A 19,882-nucleotide genomic window follows, 5' to 3' on the forward strand; every position below is an offset into this window, starting at 1 on the left:
TGGTTTTGTGGTGCAGTGTTACAAATGTGATAAGTTGCTTATGATTAATGCATCCTTTCTGAATAAACATCTTTTTTGTTCACACTTTACAATAAGTTTCCATAAGTTAAAGTTAGTTTATGTATTCAGACTTGTATAAACTAAGAATAAACAATACTTAATGCATAATTTATTAATCGGTGTTAATGTTCATTTCAACATTCACAAATGCAATATTTATATTCAGAGTTGGCACACTGATTTGTTGTTAATGCACTATGATTAGTTAATGCTTGGACCACTTTTTTCGACAACTTTTAAAAATGATGAACAAAGACTGTAATAAATGTATTATTCATTGTCGTTGATTAATATAAGTAACTATATAAACTATTATTAAATAATGGAAGCTCATTGTAAAAATAAGACACATCTGACCCAGATCTTTTGAACGGTTTAGTGTACATTTTGAGGTCACCAGGATCACGTTCAAGACCACACACTGATTTCCTGAGTTCTGGTCAAACACACCTCATTATAGTGGCACTGCTGAACCACAGACGTTTCATAGTTCAGACTTAAAAGGAACAGCAGAAGAAAATGAAAGACAGTGAAATAGACGTCATTTAACACAACCAGTGATCTCTCTCTCTCTCTCTCTCTTGGCCTTGGATCCCAGTAGACACACTGCGAGACACACAGCTGAGATGTAGACCTGCTGGGTGTGACTCTGTGGTGTGATTGCAGCATATGGTCTGAACTGTCAGTTTGTGTTCTCGCCGCTCATGTCCCGAATCAAGATTTCTCACTTTTTTTGTCTCTTTCTCTGTCTGAGCAGATGAGGCAGATGGCGAGACGGGCTTGCTGGATAAGACTGTGTATGGAGTTGAAAACAGCAGCTCTTTTCTAGAGTGCAGTCCTAAATCTCAGCGTGCCCTCATTTACTGGCAGTTTCAGAGACACGGGGAGGACCACAAACTGGAGGTTTGATCTTATGTATAAACAGTGAAATGTTTCATTCATTCATTTCCTTTCATCTTAACTGCCCACTATTCCAGCATATGTTTTACACAGCGGATACCCTTCCAGCTACAACCCAGTACTGGGAAACAGCAGAACTCGTACACTACAGCCAATTTAGTTCATCCAATTCACCTATAGCGCATGTCTTTGGACTGTTGGGGAAACCGCAGCACCTGGAGGAAGCTCACACGAACACAGGGAGAACATGCAAACTCCAAATAGAAATGCCAACTGGCCCAGCCAGGACTCAAACCAGAGACCTTCTTGCTGTGAGGCAACAGTGCTAACCATTGAGCCACCGTGCTGCCCAGTTTCATTCAAAAATAAGCCTTTTAATTGGTCTTTGTTTAGTTTGGCCATATTTTACTTATGCTTAACTAATGCTTGACTAGGTTAATTAGGTTACTAATTAAATCTGACTTTCGAATAAGATGTTAAACTGAGGTCCCAACTCTCTGTGGTCATTAAAAATCCCAGGATGTCCTTCGAAAAATAGTAGGGGTTTAACCCCGATATTCTGGCCAAATTTGCTCACTGACCTCAGTCCATCATGGCCTCCTAACCATCCCTATATCATAATTAGCTTCATCACTCTGTCTCACCAATCAGCTGTTGTGTGGTGTGCAGTGTGGTGCAATGTGACTGCCGTCACGTCATCCAGGTGGATGCTGCACACGGGTGGTGGATGAGGAGATCCCCCCCATTGTGTAAAGCAGTGGTTCTCAAACTTTGGTACGTGTACCACTAGTGGTACGCAGGCGTCCTTCTAGTGGTACGCGGAGGAATGAAATATGTCATGTACATGCTACATATATTTAAAATTTATCAAAAAATATGCATATAATATGCTATTTATGAATATAGCCTATATTTCTGAGGTAATCTGCTACGTTGTTTTAACTGTGCAGAGTTGTAGCTGCTTTACTGGGCCTACTACGCTACTGTATTTCAATACTGCTTATTTTTGGTGGTACTTGGAGAGACCATTTTTTTCTGAAAAGTTTGAGAACCACTGGTGTAAAGCGATTTGAGTGTCCAGAAATGTGCTAAATGTAAGGCATTATCATCATTATTATTATTGTTATTATTATTATTATTACAAAGTAAGTTATTGTATTTCTATAGCCATTCTGGGGGCTAATAATATTGACCTTAAAAATATACTCACTGGCCACTTTATTAGGTACACCTGTCCAACTGCTCGTTAATGCAAATTTCTAATCAGCCAATCACATGGCAGCAACTTAATGTATTTAGGCATGTAGACATGGTCAAGACGATCTGCTGCAGTTCAAACCGAGCATCAGAATGGGGAAGAATTCTTTTATTTGATTTAAGTGACTTTGAACTTGGCATGGGTGTTGGTGCCAGATGGGCTGGTCAGAGTATGAAAAAGTTAAATATCCAGTGAGCAAAAAATCTGTGGGCACAAATGCCTTGTTTATGCCAAAGGTCAGAGGAGAATGGCCAGACTGTTTCGAGGCGATAGAAAGACTCAAATAACCACTCGTTACAACCGAGATATGCAGAAGAGCATCTCTGAACACACAACATGTCCAACCTTGAGATGGATGGGCTACAGCAGCAGAAGACCACACTGGGTGTCAGCTAAGGACAGGAAACCAAGGCTGCAATTTGTATAGGCTCATCAAAGTTGAACAATAGAATATTAGAAAATGTTGATGATCGGTCTCGATTTCTGCTGCAACCTTCTGATGGTAGGGTCAGAATTTGGTGTCAACAACATGAAAACATGGATCCATCATGCCTTGTATCAACGATTCAGGCTGGTGGTGGTTTAAAAGTGTGGGGAATTTTTTTTTGCCACACTTTGAACCCATTAGTGCCAACTGAGCATTGTGTCAATGCCACAGCCTACCTGTGAATTGATGTTTACCATGTCCACCCCTTTATGATCACAGTGCGCCAATTTCTGATGGCTACTTCCAGCAGGATGAACATAAAAAAATGAGTGCACTGTACTCAAATGGCCTCCACAGTCACCAGAGCTCAATCCAATAGCACCTTTGGAATGTGATGGAACGGGCGATTTGCATCATGGATTTGCAGCTGCCAAATCTGCAGCAACTGCATGATGCTATCATGTCAATATGGACCAAAATCTCTGAGGAGTATTTCCAGTACCTTGTTGAATCTATACCACCAAGGATTAAGGCAGTTCTGAAGGCAAAAGGGGGTCTGTACCTAATAAAGTGGGTGGGAAGTGTATAAATAGTATATTAGATATGACAAAAATAAGCAGGTGTATTATTGTTGTATTGATGTTGTTATGACAGACATGATGTCTTAAATGTTAGTTGTTTAGATCAGTGTCTAGTATGGATCATCAAGCTCTTGTTTATAATTATTTGACTACAAACATTTATCTAATCATACATTTGGGTTAATAGGGTCAACTGCAGCCAAAATACCTGAACAGCTGTTGTCCATAGTATGCTTACAGTGTTGTGTGTCTGTGTTTTGTTTTAGATAAAGTCAGACGAGCGAGTGTTGGGCACAGAACAGGGTCTTCTGATCCGAAGCCTCCATCAGAAGGACTCAGGTGTGTATTACTGCCATGCCGTCGAGCACGGCTTCATCCAGACCCTCCTCCGTCTCACGCTCAACGTCATTCCTGCCGAACACCTGGATGATCTGCTTCACCGAGACCCACCAGACACCAACGATCCCGCCAACGGCAAGATGTGGTACCGCGACTTTCTGTCCCTCATCAATCCGCCGAGCCCCAACAGCGTCGATCAGCTCTGCGAACAGGTGTGGAAGAGAGAACGCAAACAACGCAGACAGAAAGCCAATCTACTGCACGCCAGCCAATCACACACCAGCCAGATCCTCCACTCCAGCCAATCACACGCCAAGTGGAAGCTGCTACAGGAAAACAAGAAAGGGCGCAATCGCAGGACCCACGAGATGCAGCGGGCGCCGAGAAGTGTGTGACATGGACACCAAATATATCTATATAAATAAAAAACTTCTGCTGTTCTACAGACATACCGCTGCAGACAGGAAATGGGGAATTTCACTTCCTGTCATGTATGTGTGCAAGAGAGATGAAACTTCATTCACACTATGTATCGAGACTCAAACGGTTTTGAGAGGACGCGAGGATGCCTGTAAATATGACATGAATACAAAACCATACTGTGAAACAGGTTTCAGTCCGTATTAAAACCTGTTTCGTTTATGAGGGAAAAACATGGATGCTGAAAACCACTGTTTAACCTCTGTTTAGCTGAAGCACAACCCCAGTGCATTCTGGATTATGATCTTGTCTGTAATATTATGTGTATAGAGTGTTTTACCTTAGTTAAACTGGATAGGTCACCCGAAAATGAACATTTACTCACCGCTGAATCATACTTATGTGATTCGAAACATTTATGAGAAGGAAAGAAGATATTTTGAAGAGAAATTGATAACCATTAGCCCCTTTTACACAGTGATATCGGTAAATATCTGGAAAGTTTATTAGTAAATTTAAAAAGCACTGTTCACACAGGCAAGGACATTACAATTTTTTTTTTCTAGAAAGGACCTTTCACAGATCCATTCCAAAATCGCTGTAAATCATTAAGTGTAGTTTATTTATAAACTAATTTCGAGAGGATCTCATGCTTATTACTGCTTGCAGCCAGTCACGCATTATTCAGTGTGTGATTCACCAATCAGATGATTCCTTAGCCACTATAAACACCCTAAGTTCCATATAACAGTCATCTTCGTTTTGAAGAATACCGCCTTCCACCCCTAATTCTCCTTCTTTCCTAGAAGGGTGGCACGGTGACCTAGTGGTTAGCACTGTTGCCTTTTTGCCATTTACACATTCTCCCCATGCTCACCTGGGTTCCCCTGGGTTCTTCCCACCTTCCAAAAACATGCAACTTAAGTTAATTGACTAATCCAAATCGGCACCATAGACATGCTCCTAGTAAGTAGTTATAAGAGCAATCACTATCTGTTCATTAGCTACTACAGCAGGGGAGTTCTCGAGATCTACCCGAGCTCAAACTCCCCTCTCGCCTTGCAAATGGGAGGGAGCACTGGGCTTGAGGATCTTGTGAGCTCAGGGCTCTCTCCCGGGACAGCATGCCAAACAAGCTTTACATTCAATCAACAGCTAAGTGTAAACTCTCGAACCTGAAATGGCCTCTAAATGGCTGCCCTTGTATTTTTAAACATAATAGAGGTCAGGCTTTTGTTGATGGTTTTAATTTTATTTAAAACTTAAGCATTCATAGAGCAGCTTTTGTCTCAGAGACGGTGCTAGCACTCACCAGAGCACTTCTTCACATGCGCGCATATCACAGCACTTGCAGGTAAACTCGCAGCGGATTATCATACACATTCATTCATTCATTTTCCTTAGGCTTACTCCCTTTATTCATCACAGGTTGCCACAGCGTAATAAATAAGCAGCTTATCCCAGCAAATGTTTTACACAGCGGATCCCCTTCCATGCTGCAACCCAGTAATGGGAAACATTCGTGCACATTCATACACTACGGCTAATTTAGTTTATTTAATTCACCCATTGCACAAGTCCATAAAGAAATGCCAACTGACCCAACCGGGGTTTGAACCAGCGACTTTCTTGCTGTGAGGCAATTGTGCTACCCACTGCGCCATCATGTTGCCCTTTTCATAAGCATTTTATCGATCATTTTTTCCACATTTGGCATTAAGAAGAGACATAGAAATGCTATCTGACTAACAACTAGCAGCTAAATGTGTCTAGAAAAATATTCAAAGGCTTTTGTTTTCATAAACAGCACAGATGTGAATGTGTCTGAATGTTCTGATTGGTTGGATGTCTCACGTTTGCGCGTTCTAAACATGTACGTGCTCTTTCTAGCAATTTCCCTTCTGCATTTACACAGAGAAGCATTCTGGCAAATTACCGGTAATGTTACAACTTCTTTAAAACTAGTTTACAGGTATTTTCAAAAAAGGCTTGTTCAAACATCATCCCTTTCCGGAAGATTTTCTGGAAAGGTCTTTATGTATGAAAGGGGTTATAGACATTCATAGTAGCACAAAAAATAGAGTGACCATTCAACCTTTTTTCCCAGACATGTGCTCATTTAGGGGCTAACAAAATACATCTGACTGTGATCTTCAAAAATGTCCGTCATTAGACTTTTTGCTTTCTAAAGTTATCACTTAATTTATCTGTTACTGCATCCTTTTTTGCATCATTTTTTATCCTTTATTAATTGCAAATTAGTGTTTATTTTACTAACCTATTCAAAAGGTTAGTAAAATAATCAAATAATCAATTTTAATAACCTATTTAAAAGAAACAAGGTCATACAAATAGTGGTAAATGCTTTTTTTTTTATTTGTTTGTTACCATGTTATTGTTGAGGGTTCAAAGTTTATTGAAAATAATATTATTACATTAACTATAAAAATTCAGTAACGTAGTTTTGAATGTTGTGAATCCAGTTTTTTTTGCAAACTGAAATAGGGTCACTATACGTAAAAAGAAATACTGTGGAAGTCAATAGGGTCACACTTTATTTTGATGGTCTGTTTGTTGAATTTAAGTTACATTGCATTTACATGCCAACTAATTTGCATTAGATTATAAGTAGACTGTTAGGTTGTTGTCAATGTAAGTTGACATGTACTTGCAAAGTGTCTTATCCTTGTTAAGTATGACGTCACGCGAAGCGGCTTATGGGTTAAATCGCTCTATTCAACTGAATGGGGAGACTCGTGAAATGGTAATAATAAACATTTACAAAGCGATTTAATACTTTCAAAAATCACGATTGCAATATATATGTCCATGCCTAATATCCGATGACCAGAAAGTGATTCATTTTTTTATAAATTGTAAAAATTTTGGTATTTGTACCAAGCCCAGATATTGTTGTGTACACTATGAATTTATGTAAAATTAACTTTAATGTGTGATATGAATAAAAAGTGATCATAAATGAATGATTTCTCAACTCAAATGAGTGGCGGCTTGGACCCGCAAACAGTATTACATACATCACCAACACGCCACCACTTAATAAGCGGATAGTCAGTTAAATGTCTGTTGAAGGAGCAGTGTCAACAGATATTAAGCAGAGAGTCTACTAATACTCAAATAGCCCATCAAAATAAAGTGTTACCGTCAACGATTCCAACATTCTTCAAAATATCTTCTTTCATGTTTAACAGAAGAATAAAACTCTAAATGATGAGTAAATGATGGCAGATTTTTCATTGGGTGAACGATCCTTTTAACATATACTGTATATCTTTTGTATCAGAATGGTAGGCCCTTTTGTTTATGTGCACATCCATTGTGTTAATATGGTTTCCTCATCTTTTCCTCCCTCTTTCTGTCCTCATTCGTGTGTTTTCTATTTTCATCTGCTCCAAAAGCAATGCCTCAGCAAATCCATTAACGGAACTGTGTTGTTCCTGTGAATAAGCTCTTCCTGACAACAAAAATGTTCTGTTATTTTTTTTTAGATTAGTATTTAATTTTGTACTGTGTCAAGAGTATATCTAAAATATTGCATAATAGATTTATTTTATTATTAGTTGTTGTCTTTGTAAACCACTGCATCATGAGGGAACACAAGCCCTCTTTACTAACTTTCTCCACTCAGTTAAGTTATTTGTTAGTCTGTGTTCACATTTTCACCTTTATATAAATTCATTTGTGGTCAAGTTTGTGAAAAACGGTGGCTTTTATTAAGGGGTACTGCCATTCTGTTGCTTTTTATGTTATGTTTGTCACGTTTCTTTGGAAAATTTTGGTTTTCACTATACTCACAAAAAACAGATACAAAGAATTTACACAAAGCAATCCACATCACCACTTTGGAGCATACTGTACAGTCAGTTCATGGCATAGCACTTTGTTTCTGATTGCCTTAGTAAGGAATAGAGGTTTAGATATTCATGTTTTGTCTTTAAATTCTTTCTTTATATGTGATATTCAGGCCCAACTATGTCTGGAACTCATTTTGCTACTATAATGTGACTTTTTTTTTGTTGTTGAAACAGCATTGTTTATTCCCTTTTTGGATCCTGAAATTGTATATTCAGCAGTCAACGAATTATTCCAATGAATTTTGGTAATCTCTGATCAAAATGTAATAACTTGCTCTCTGAGACAACTTTCCCTCTCAAAAGCTGCATCGATTTCAAACAGTGGGTGGTTCAGTTATTATTTTACAGATGTGATCGTTGACCACAAAACCAGTTATAAGAGTCATTCTTTATGTAAGATTCATACACCACCTGAATGTAAAATAAATAAGCTCTCTGTTAATGTATGGTTTGTTTGGGTAGAGCGATATTTGGCCGAGATACGATAAAAAAAGATGTGTAGATGTGAAAATTGTTTAAAGTTGTCTAAATCAATGTTTCCCAAAGTGACGGTCACAGGACAATGAGAGTGGGTGATCACTGGGTGATTTCCAAAAATCAAATCAATTTTAATAAATTGTTAAAATTACTGTATTTTATCCATAACCTACAGAAGATAACAGTAGTTGCATTAAAATACAACATGTAAAAAAAGCCATCAGTTTAAAACAAATATTCCATTGGATTGCGACTCCTAAGGTTTTTGCATTAGCTTATCCCACAGCAACAGCATCATTTGGAACAGATTGATTTTAGGCCACCAGCCTAAACTTTCTGAAACCTTTATGGCACTCACTTACATTTAAAATAAATACAGGCGAGTAAACATCGAGGATAATCTACAAGTGGTGGTCTCCAAAATTGAACCAATAGCTTGTGCTGAAACCCCTGTGTCGATCAGTTTCATTAGGTGAGGGTAACATTAAGTTAAACAAATGAATAAATATACAGTTGAAGTCACAATTATTAGCCCCCCTGAATTATTAGCCCGCTTGTTTATTTTTCCCCAATTTCTGTTTAACAGAGAGATTTTTTCAACACATTTCTAAACATAATAGTTTTAATAACTTATTTCTAATAACTGATTTATTTTATCTTTGCCATGATGACAGTAAATAATATTTGACTAGATATTTTTCAAGACACTTCAATACAGCTTAAAGTGACATTTAAATGCCTAACTAGGTTAATTAGGTGAACTAGGCAGTTTAGGGTAATTAGGCAAGTTATTGTATAACGATGGTTTGTTCTGTAGACTATTGTAAAAAAATGAGCTCTAAGGGGCTAAGAATTGTCCTTAAAATGGTGTTTAAAAATTAATAACTGCTTTTATTCTAGCCGAAATAAAACAAATAAGACTTTCTCCAGAAGAAAAAATATTATCAGACATACTGTGAACATTTTTTTGCTCTGTTAAGCATAATTTGGAAAATATTTAAAAAGAAAAAAAAAATTTAATTTATATAATAATTCTTAAAAAATTATAGTTGTTAGACTGTTGTACTTTTTGTGTTTCTTATATAGCCCTATTGGTGTGTGAGAGCTATTGCATTCAACATTTGTATGTTTATAACCACCTCTGAAAATAGTGGGGGTCGTGAATCACTGGAACACTTTGGGAACCCCTGGTCTAAATCACATGCTTGTAATTTAAAACCTAAACATAAATTGAGTCTTGTTTTTTTCAGTAGGAAATGTACAATACATCTTCATGAAACACAATTTTGACAATATTCCAATGATATTTGGCATAAAACAAGCATCTAACCAAATATATACCCATGCAATATACAGGAAGTCTGGTTTTGTGGTCCAGGGTCCCATATTGAAATAAACATATGTCTTAGTATGAAACATTTTTAGTAAATAGAGAAAGTTTTACACTTTGATCACATCATTGTATTAAAAAAAATACCTAAACAAATTACTTACTCGTGTATCATGTACAATATGACCAAGAAATCAAATGGGGTTCAATTTTATGTTGAATTAGCGTAAAAAAAAAAGGCAAGGGAGGACATATGTACAATTGTTATATAATACAGAGAGTCTGTCCCTTGGATGAGGAAAGGACAGCTGTGTGCCTGAAACTGCTGGAATCAGAGACAGATCACAGCTGGGACGAGGCTCCTTGAGAAGTCCTACAATATTTTTGTCAAGCAAAATTGTCGAGGTCATGAACACACTCTCACACCTGCAGAACACATATATCTGAATGTAGCTGTGAACATATAGACTATGAAAAAAAAATGGTCCAAAATATATGCCACTGTGTACAAACTGCATGTGAATTTACAGCACCACTCATTTCTGTACTCGTTTACAGTAGCTGTTCTTGTTAATGAGAAGTTGTCTGGTGTTTGATTCCAGGCGGTGCTTATAATAATCAGCTATTCGTGACATACGGTGTTATGGACAGGCATAACTCCTGCCTGATAGACTCTCTCCTTTTGTAGCTAAATGTATAATCAATGGGAAACTGCTCAATGATTTCAGATGCAAAACTCAACAGTATGAACTTGATCGGTCGGCTGTTTTGGATGGACGTTGGCCTTACTTTTACAGGGACTCTCCTGAACTGGAAACGAGGGACAAAAGACATAGACATGAAAAATGCTGCTGTAAATTATTCATTTCTGGCATGCATTCTGCTGTTCAAATAAATGTCTCTTTTAAAGACGCTGTGTGTGAGAGGAGTGGAGCTGCTGTGTTCTGCTTTCTGATTGCTTTGGCAGTGTTGTTGTGTTTTAGGTCGTCTGCACCTGGGCCCAGAGAAAATTATTCCCCGTCTGGTGTTATTTGTCTTTCTACTCAACTGTGGAACTTATGATTCTGCTGAGAAAAGCTAAAGATTGATGTTGAGGAAAAAGCAGGACAGGGTCATTATGATCCCAAAGTTGAGCATCCATTTTAAAATGGCTTCTATTTAACTACAAATGTTAATCTATCCATGATTTTTTTTTAACTTAATATATTTAATGAATTAATGTTCTGTTAATGAGGAAAAATGAACAGTTGAGTCTTAAAATAACCCTTAAATTTAACCAATCAGTAATAATGTTAACCCCTTCAGCCCCTGTGTCCATTACAATTGGCATCACATGTCAGGCCATGTTTTTTGTGGTTCCTGAGCATTTCATAAGGGACTTTTTTCACAAGCCGGTTTAACAGTCATCAGCATCTTAAATCTTTTAAAGTTTTTAATATTTAGATTTTTTTTAAACGCATGAACATTTATATGCATATGTATTATATGTATTATGTATGTAGTGTATCTTTGCTTCAAATTGCAAAAAACAAATTACCAATAGTGTGAGGTGTTTTTAATGCAGTGTCTATGGCACAGGACAGTCAATTTGAAGCTATCCCTACTGAAAAAAAAACAGCTTAAACTAGCCTAGGCTGGTAAGCTGGTTTTAGCTGGTCGACCAGCCTGGTTTTAGAGGGGTTTTGGCCATTTCCAGGCTGGTTTCCAGCCATTTCCAGCCTGGTCTTAGCTGGTCAGGCTGGAAGATGACCAGCTTGACTAGCCAGGCTGGGAGCCCAGCTGAAACCAGTCAACCAGCCTAGGCTGGTTTAAGCTGGATTTTTCAGCAAGGATATTATCTTTATAGCAATCCCTGCTGAAAAATCCAGCTTAAACCAGCCTAGGCTGGTTGGCTGGTTTTAGCTGGTTGACCAGGTTGGTTTTAGAGGGGTTTTGCCCATTTCCAGGCTGGTTTTCAGCCATTTCCAGCCTGGTCTTAGCTGGTAAGGCTGGAAAATTACCAGCCAAATCCAGCTAAAACCAGCTTGACCAGCCTGGTTTAAGCTGGATATAGCTGGTTTTGGCTGGACTCCCAGCTTGGCTAGGCTGGTCAAGCTGGTTTTAGCTGGTCATCTCCCAGCCTGACCAGCTAAGACCAGGCTGGAAATGGCTGGAAACCAGCCTGGAAGTGGCCAAAACCCCTCTAAAACCAGCCTGGTCAACCAGCTAAAACCAGTCAACCAGCCTAGGCTGGTTTAAGCTGGATTTTTCAGCAAGGATAATATCTTTATAGCATTATCGTGGAGTTTTTCTTTTATTATTTAGGCAAACAAGATTGTAAAAAAAATATTTGTTGCATTCTCCCATTCACTGGGCTCCAAGTTTTCCCAACAAGGACAACTTCCGCTATTGAGAAGCCCAAAATGTGAAAAAAGGGTCCATTTAAAGCCTGCAATCCATGAGAGTGGACAATGCCGTCCAATCAAATGGCGGTAGGGTTGGGTATGTTATAATGCGAAAAATCCATATTTTACAGTCTATGGAAAAAACTCACTACACCTGAAAAGCGTCATGGCAACACTTCACACCAGACACATACGTAAGCCACATTTACAATGTTTTTATTCAGATTTATTGATATGTTTGCCAATATTTCATAGATTATAAGTCAAAAAAGAAGGATTGCACTTACTAATTAAAGTTTAAAACCTTTTGTAACATACGCCAAATTAGATCAAAATATTTTTCAAATATGTTCAGTTAAATAAACTTTGCCATTCATTTAGTTGCTCAAGTGTAAATCGAGACAAAAAGGCGTTTACTTGCATGCGCCCATCAGAATAGGCAGGCTAGTGCAAAAGCTCCATTGAATATACTGGGGTAAAATAAATGCTCAAATTATAAAGACATGGCGGGGGAAAATGTAATTTAATGCAGTGCTTCTTGTACAATTTGAGACCCATTTTATATGGAATATCACTCAGCTAGTGGAGATCGCTGATTTTTAAAGAAAACTGACCTTAAACGCGCCGTATTTTGCATTGGCTTAAAGTTCGCCAGAAGTGCTTGTTACTGGCAAATTAAAAGTCCTATGTTTTTTAAAACAACCTCAAAATGCGCGCGAAATATGGGCTTTTCCTATTCCGTTAACCAATCAACTTCATCATCAGGTGACCATTCAAACCAATCAGCTCAAGTTTCTTTGTAGGGTACCTGTTTGAACGCCACAGAAAACGGAAAGGTAGAAAAAAGTCGCTTAATTATTGGAAAAATATTAAATACTCGATGCAAACAAATTAAATAACCGCAGTGTTCGTCGAACCAGTGGAGGACGAACGTCGAGGTAAGCCGAAGATGTAAACGACATTTTCCCCCTCGATTGCTTTTTTGTTCTAAAGGAAAACGTGACATTGATAATCTATGAACTACCCAGATAGCAAAATACACTCGGGCCAGTTCCGGCTAGATTGTCGCCTGCCGGAGACTAACCCCTCGGCCCAACTTCGGCTGCCGGACTCGGGCCGGATGCCTGTGGACTCACTGCCCGATTCCGGCCCGAATCAAGCGGGCCAGATGCGGCGGCCGTAAGCGAGCCGACGCTGCGCATCCGCGCCGGAATCGGCGCGAGGGTAATGTGCGCTGCGGCCCGGAGCTGGCGCGACTCCGTATTTATATACCTTATAAAACCTTTTGGTATTACATTGGTACTTGATATATGGTATTACAACCATTTGAATTTATATAACAGCAAACACCGGCTATAATGTAAACACAAAGTGTAAGCACTGCGTTTAACCTTTGAATAAAGTGCAAACTGCATACATATTCTATAACGAAAATAATCAGACAAATGACAAAATAAATAAATGTTAAACGTTTATTGATTGCATGAAAAAAATAGTACTAAAATTTTATAAATAATTTTGTAGTGCACAAGAATATCAATATAAAAACAACAATAAAACAACACAATAAACACAGAAAGATTTAAACAAAAAAATCTAAAAATTACACACAAACACAGATGTTTTTTAAAACAACCCTGTTTTCCCCAATAGACTTGAATAAAAAATTTGTACAAAACAGCTAAATTTTATATAAACCTAAATATAGAAACCAATTTAAGATATAGCAAGAAACATCTTAAAAATACCAATGACAATCCGTAAAATATCCAAGTCAAACTTGTAAAAAGTACTGCAGAATTCTGAAGAAACATCTTGAAACATTTTTAATAAAACATTAAAATAATAATAAACAAACAAATATATATATATATATATATATATATATATATATATATATATATAATTGCAGAAGTATAAAGTCAAACTTTTTTTTTTAAATAAACTTGAACAAAATCAATTGCACAAACATATACATTTCATATATACACACGTCTTGTGCAATTTTATATTTATAATTTTATTTGTATTACGTTTATTAAAAATGTATCAAGATGTTTCTTTCTTCAGAATTTGGCGCACACACATACATACATACCATACATATATATACACACACACACACACACATATATATACATATACATATATATATATAAATGCAAATGAAAGAAACAAATTGTTCAAGTATCAGGGAACATCCTAATACACTTAAAATGTTGTTTAAAAAAATAAAACAAAATAGTGATGTAGACATTTGACACATTAGCTTTCTCTTCTTTCTTCCTCCATCCCTGTCAGGGGCAAGTTGTAGCTACCTTGTAATGCATTTTTCCACTTCTTTATCAGTGGCGTGGTATGGACATTTGTCCTCACTCCATCTGTGATTAAAAGATAAACAGATAATTAGTAGTGAACAAGTACTAATGTAAAAAAAGAAGAAAAAAGTAGGAAAAAAGTAGGCTACCTACGAAGCAAAAAAACTATCAAAAAAAACAAATAAACTTAAAACACTTTGAAATTAGCAAGAGCTTGAACTTACCAGTTTCTTCATTTGTTCGGGCTGCTCCTTTAGTTGATTTTCAAGCTTTTCCAAATCAAATTGGCCAAAGGAAGGTCAAATGTGTTTACATCTGGAATTTCATCACGTCTGTTTTGGTTTTGTGAGAATCAGGCCCAGCTGCTGCTTTATGACGTTGCATGATTTTAAAACTTCAGTCAGTCGTGCTAAAAAAGAAAAATAACAGATTAGTATAAATCAACCTGTAGCTTATTCTCATACAACTTCTGTAAATACAACAGTGGGTTAGACACTGCTGATATTCTCTAGTTGATCTTTACTTTCTAGCTGCATTAAACCTTAACAAATTTAGTGATGTCTTCAATTCTTACAAAGACATCACGAGATGCAATAAGTTCTGTCTTGATCTCACTAGAACAAAGACTGTAAATGTTCATAGGTGTACTGCAGGAGTGTCCAAACTTTTTGGGCCAAGGGCCAGATGCAAAAAAAACAAACGTTGTCGTGGGCCGAATTTTACATACATCACACAGACACGTGTGTGTGTGTGTGTGTATATATATATATATATATATATATATATATATATATATATATATAAATACAGTTGAAGTCAGAATTGTTAGCCCCCCTAAATTATTAGCCACCGTTTATTTTTTCCCCAATTTCTGTTTAACGGAAAGTTAAACATTTTTTCCACACATTTCTAAACATATTAGTTTTAGTAACTCATTTCTAATAACTGATTTATTTTATCTTTGCCATGATGACAGTAAATAATATTTGACTAGATATTTTTAAGACACTTCTATACAGCTTAAAGTGACATTTAAAGGCTTAACTAGGTTAATTAAGTTAACTAGTCAAGTTAAGGTAATTAGGCAAGTTATTTTATAACAATGGTTTGTTCTGAAGACTTAAGGGGCTAATAATTTTGACCTTAAAATGGTTCATAAAAAAATTTAAACCGCTTTTTATTCTAGCCGAAATAAAACAAGTCTTTCTCCAAAAGAAAAAATATTATCAGACATACTGTAAAAATGTTCTTGCTCTGTTAAACATCATTTGGGAAATATTTAAAAAAGAAGAAATAAATCAATGAGGGGCTAATAATTCAGACTTCAACTGTGTGTAGACAGACAGACAGACAGACAGACAGACAGACAGACAGACAGACAGACAGATAGATAGACAGATAGATAGATAGATAGATAGATAGATAGATAGATAGATAGATCATAACAAGAACTGCTGCTTAATTGAATGCATGTAATAGCGACACCCGGTGGTTATTTATTGAATTACATTCATTTTTGTATAGCGGGCCAGATTCTATTGATATTTATAAAAAGCCTCGCGGGCCGTAGTTTGGACACGCCTGGTGTACTGGAATGTACAGTATCTGTGCATCTTGATGGTGGTCTTAAGATTTCTGCCATAGTCATTGATGGTGATGGTACTTGTGGTGCTGCCTTGATTTCTGAAATCTTCATACCTGCCTTTTATCCAGCCTCTTTGTTCCAAGTAATTTTTCTTCATCATGGTATAGATGTGTCTATACTGTCCTTTAATCAGATACATTTACAAAACAAAACATCAATTTAGTATAGTGCCAGGGCAAAACTCACAGGTTGTAATAGATCAATGACATAATGTTGACAGTATGTGTTTAAAATAATTGCAAACAAACCTGTTCTGTCTTTAGATGTATGACAGGCGATCATCATCCTCATCTGTCTACCAGTCAGAAATCACAGTTGCGTGTGGATGTTTGAGTCGAGCTTCCTCATATGCATCTATAATAAAACATCACATTGTTGTTAACCTCCCGTAAAGAAAAGTTCAAATCCCGAAATACTATCAAAGTTAATTAATGCATATAATACCTATAGTGTAAATAATCAGTACACAGAAGGTTGCACAAGATTTATTCGGAGATTCATGCAGAGTGACAGCCTTATGAATCTGAGACATAGATTTGTAAGATGGTCAAGCACATGCATTATTCTGTACCCATGAAGATTAACCTACCATTGTGAAAAATGTTTGATGATGATAGCCAATAACAATAAACCATTTCAGCTGTTTGTGAAGCAATTAGTAATGTAATGTCTGAAAAGCCCAATCTATGTTGAAAATATATCAGCAGTTTACAGCTTATAATGGACTTTTAGCACACAACTATAACATGCCTATTCACGTTCAAAAGAGTGTGTTATTGACTTCTTTGGTCGTGATGTGCTGCAAAATGATCTCACTAACCTTTGTTAAACAAGAACAATGAGACTTAACCAACAAATATTGTTACCCATTCATTTAAATCAGAATTTATCACTGTCAATAACATAAAAAAAAAAAAACATCAAAATCTGCTTTAAGACGTTCAGTTTTACATTAACTGACCATTACAGCTTGAACAAAAGATATAATTGATTCACATAGGCTAACACATATGAATTAAAGTGCATAGTAATATATTTCTCTTGGATAATTTAATGAGAATAGTAAACAGTCGAGTTTCAATCACTTTTCGTGACTAACTGCATAAACAAGATAAACAATAATATTTTATTAATCCAAAACGATTGGTTTTTATTTACACATAATCACAGAATTAATACTGTTGGATAAGTATACGCCTGTACAATGATTTTTTTCAACATCCACGGTACTTTATAATGTTAAATCAGGAAAAAAACACGTTTTGCCAAGTTAGTTAATGGATTCGTCTACAGAAACTTTCTTTAACGCAAAGTTAGCATACACACAAATTCGTTTCATGTTTCTTTAAAATAATTAAAATAGTTTTCAGTTACTACACACGTTACAATCTAACATTGTGTAAAAGGAACAGGAACTTTCAGACGTGTTTGTAACTGTTAGCGTTAGCATACATTAGCTCCAGTCGTGTTTCTTAAAGCAAGTTACATTTCGTATCAAACTGTTTTAAATTACTAAACGCTGTTACAACCAAACACCGTGGAAATGTTTTAAGCTCTAAATTCGCTAATTATACAGAACACAAGCAGTAAAAAGCTTACCTTTCTGACCGGAATCCACGTGAGTCTTTGAAAAACCAAACTTTTCTTCTTGTGATCTTCGTGCCATGGTGGTTGACAACCAGCTTTTTGGAGCATTACCGCCACCGTCTGGATTGGAGTTTGGATCAGGAGTTACGCATGTGTTTATTATGAAACCAACTTCTGCTTTAAAACAAAAAAACAGTCAGCACAGGAGCGTGCTATCTCAAAAATAAGCGAATTTTACATAGTTTTTCTCTAGATGACATGTATAATCTATTTATAAATAATATTGTTTTGTTTGCGTCTAAACATTGCGACCATCCACACTAAATATTCTTTTTTTTTTTTTTTTTTGCTATCGTACCATGAATATTTTCTCAAATTATCATTAAACGTGGAGCTAACAGATTACTAGATAAAATAAGAACTTAATCGGTTGCCATCAGCCGAATCCTTGCCAGAAGCGGCCAGGATATGGTTGACCGGAATCGGGCCAGTGCTTTACAGCCGCATCACAACCGCATGTGCGCGAGCGAGCTGCGGGCCGCACTCGGCCCGGATAACACTCGCCGATGCCGAGTCGGAGCCGGAGGCGCCGGAGGGCAGCCGAGCTCGGGCCGATTACTGCCTGCTATCTGGGTAACGTTAAGTTTCTTTACAAAAGTGATATCGAGTTTCAGCAACTGAGCAATGAGGTTTTCATTTTATTCAACAACTTTCAAGGTCTTGTTAGTTTTTCTATATTGATACAGCTTTCGGATTACTGGTGACATTAAAAGACATAACTTTATTATATCTCACATTTAGCTTTATGAATCTGAGATAAACTTTGCCACATGATTTTTGAATTATGTTTTATTCAAGGCCTTTTAATTCGATTAAATTCACCTTTATTTAGCTATTTTAACAAAGTACATTGTGTCAAAATAGCTTTAAATGTTAAGTATATAGTATAGTATATAAAAATATGAAGTATATAAATTACTAAAATAAAAGCCATATCTATCCAAATTGTGAAATATCAGTCCAGCAAGGGAGGCAGGAAAGAGAGTGGTGAAGAATGCTGCTGTACTTCTAGTTAAAACAGAATATTTTCAGTTTAGTATAAATGTCATTGTTTATTTAGATCACTATAATGACTTCCACCATTGTTTTCGTTTGTAAATTTCTGCTTGTAGGCTAACTTACATGTATTAATTTTACTGTAGGTTGCAAGTATTAGGATAAATCTGTCCTCAATTTAAATCTGATCATCTAAATCCGAAAACATCAAATATTTCATTTGGGTCTTTTGCTAGAACGCAACCGCTTTAAACAGAGAAACACCCTGGCAGCACTCGTATTGCTCGGAAAGAAAAAAAAGTACTTCATAATAAAAACAAAACGTAATACACCTCTGCCATCTGGTGGTTAAATTTGTTACTGCTTTTTGAGGTTTTAAAACACAAAGCTTTCCAGGGAGTTAATTTACAACCAGACCCCTAAATGGCTCCATAAATGCTTTTATTGCATTCTGTAAATCTAGCTATACACACTTCAGCTGAAATAAATGTGAGGGACTGATTCACATTTGTGGAACCCTAACCCTAAATCTGAAAAACAACAACAACAGCAGCATATTATAAAGATTTACAGTTTAATATTCAATTCATCTTTATTTCTATAGCGCTTTTACAGTGTAGATTGTGTTAAAGCAGCTTAACACAGAAGTTCTAGTAAATTGAAATTGTGTTAAATTAATTTGAGTTAATTGTGAGTTAATGTTTAGTTCAGTGAGGTTTAATTTTCACTGCTGAAAGTCCAAACGCTGAAGAGTAAATCCATTAATGCGCAGCTCCACAAGTCCTAGCTAATATTCAAAGAAATTTTGTGTTTTTGTGTTTGCTTTTGTAGGCGCTCACACTTAAAGGTGATGTCTGGTCAGGTCTGGTGTCTAGAGGTCAGAGGTCAAGCTGATTACCCCACAGTCAGCTCTGTGGACACAGATGTGAGTCATAAATGTCCGTATCTATGAGCGAGGGTATTAGCGGTTGTGTGATGAATGAACTGGGCAGGATTCCATGGTGCAGACCATTGACACTGAGAATATATATATATATGCAGAGCTCAGTTATTTGAAGTTTTTACCTCTGGGAGTGCTTGAACCCAAATGAGCCTGTGTTGTTGTCTGACGTTGAACCATGTGGTTTGCATGCACTGCAAAACGTGACACTTAATCTAGAAGGCCATACTGGCTTTGGACAGATGCATGATGTACAATAAAAGGCCTTTTATATTAGCATAGCAA

At 36.7% G+C, this 19,882-nt stretch overlaps 2 protein-coding genes and 1 long non-coding RNA gene across 14 annotated transcripts in view; 2 read left to right on the plus strand and 1 right to left on the minus strand.

Moving 5' to 3' along the window:
- sema3ab (sema domain, immunoglobulin domain (Ig), short basic domain, secreted, (semaphorin) 3Ab) overlaps positions 1-8,301 on the plus strand; it is a 166,572-nt gene extending 158,271 nt beyond the window's left edge. For 4 of the 7 annotated variants that reach the window (XM_073928845.1, XM_073928842.1, XM_073928844.1 and 1 more), the window contains 2 exons: positions 818-963; positions 3,493-8,301. In XM_073928845.1, the coding sequence (XP_073784946.1) occupies positions 818-963; positions 3,493-3,960 (614 nt within the window). In that variant the 3' untranslated portion in view covers positions 3,961-8,301. 7 annotated transcript variants of the gene reach the window in all.
- A 4,537-nt stretch (positions 8,302-12,838) lies between these two features.
- sema3e (sema domain, immunoglobulin domain (Ig), short basic domain, secreted, (semaphorin) 3E) overlaps positions 12,839-19,882 on the plus strand; it is a 128,671-nt gene continuing 121,627 nt past the window's right edge. For all 5 annotated transcript variants that reach the window (XM_073929318.1, XM_073929319.1, XM_073929317.1 and 2 more), the window contains exons 1-2: positions 12,839-12,989; positions 19,489-19,582. The gene's annotated coding sequence lies outside the window, so the exon portion shown is untranslated. The remainder of the gene's footprint in view (positions 12,990-19,488; positions 19,583-19,882) is intronic.
- LOC137488253 (uncharacterized) lies at positions 14,296-17,683 on the minus strand. Of its 2 annotated transcripts, none has more exons than XR_012394304.1 (5): positions 17,614-17,683; positions 16,263-16,368; positions 16,072-16,137; positions 14,594-14,778; positions 14,296-14,432 (listed from the first exon to the last, which is right to left on the minus strand). It is a non-coding gene; the product is annotated as an uncharacterized lncRNA (long non-coding RNA). The 2 variants fall into 2 exon arrangements; XR_011007217.2 differs by having other exon boundaries at positions 16,068-16,137.

The sequence above is a fragment of the Danio rerio genome, chromosome 18 (genome assembly GCF_049306965.1).
Source record: "Danio rerio strain Tuebingen ecotype United States chromosome 18, GRCz12tu, whole genome shotgun sequence".
Lineage (NCBI taxonomy): Eukaryota > Metazoa > Chordata > Actinopteri > Cypriniformes > Danionidae > Danio > Danio rerio.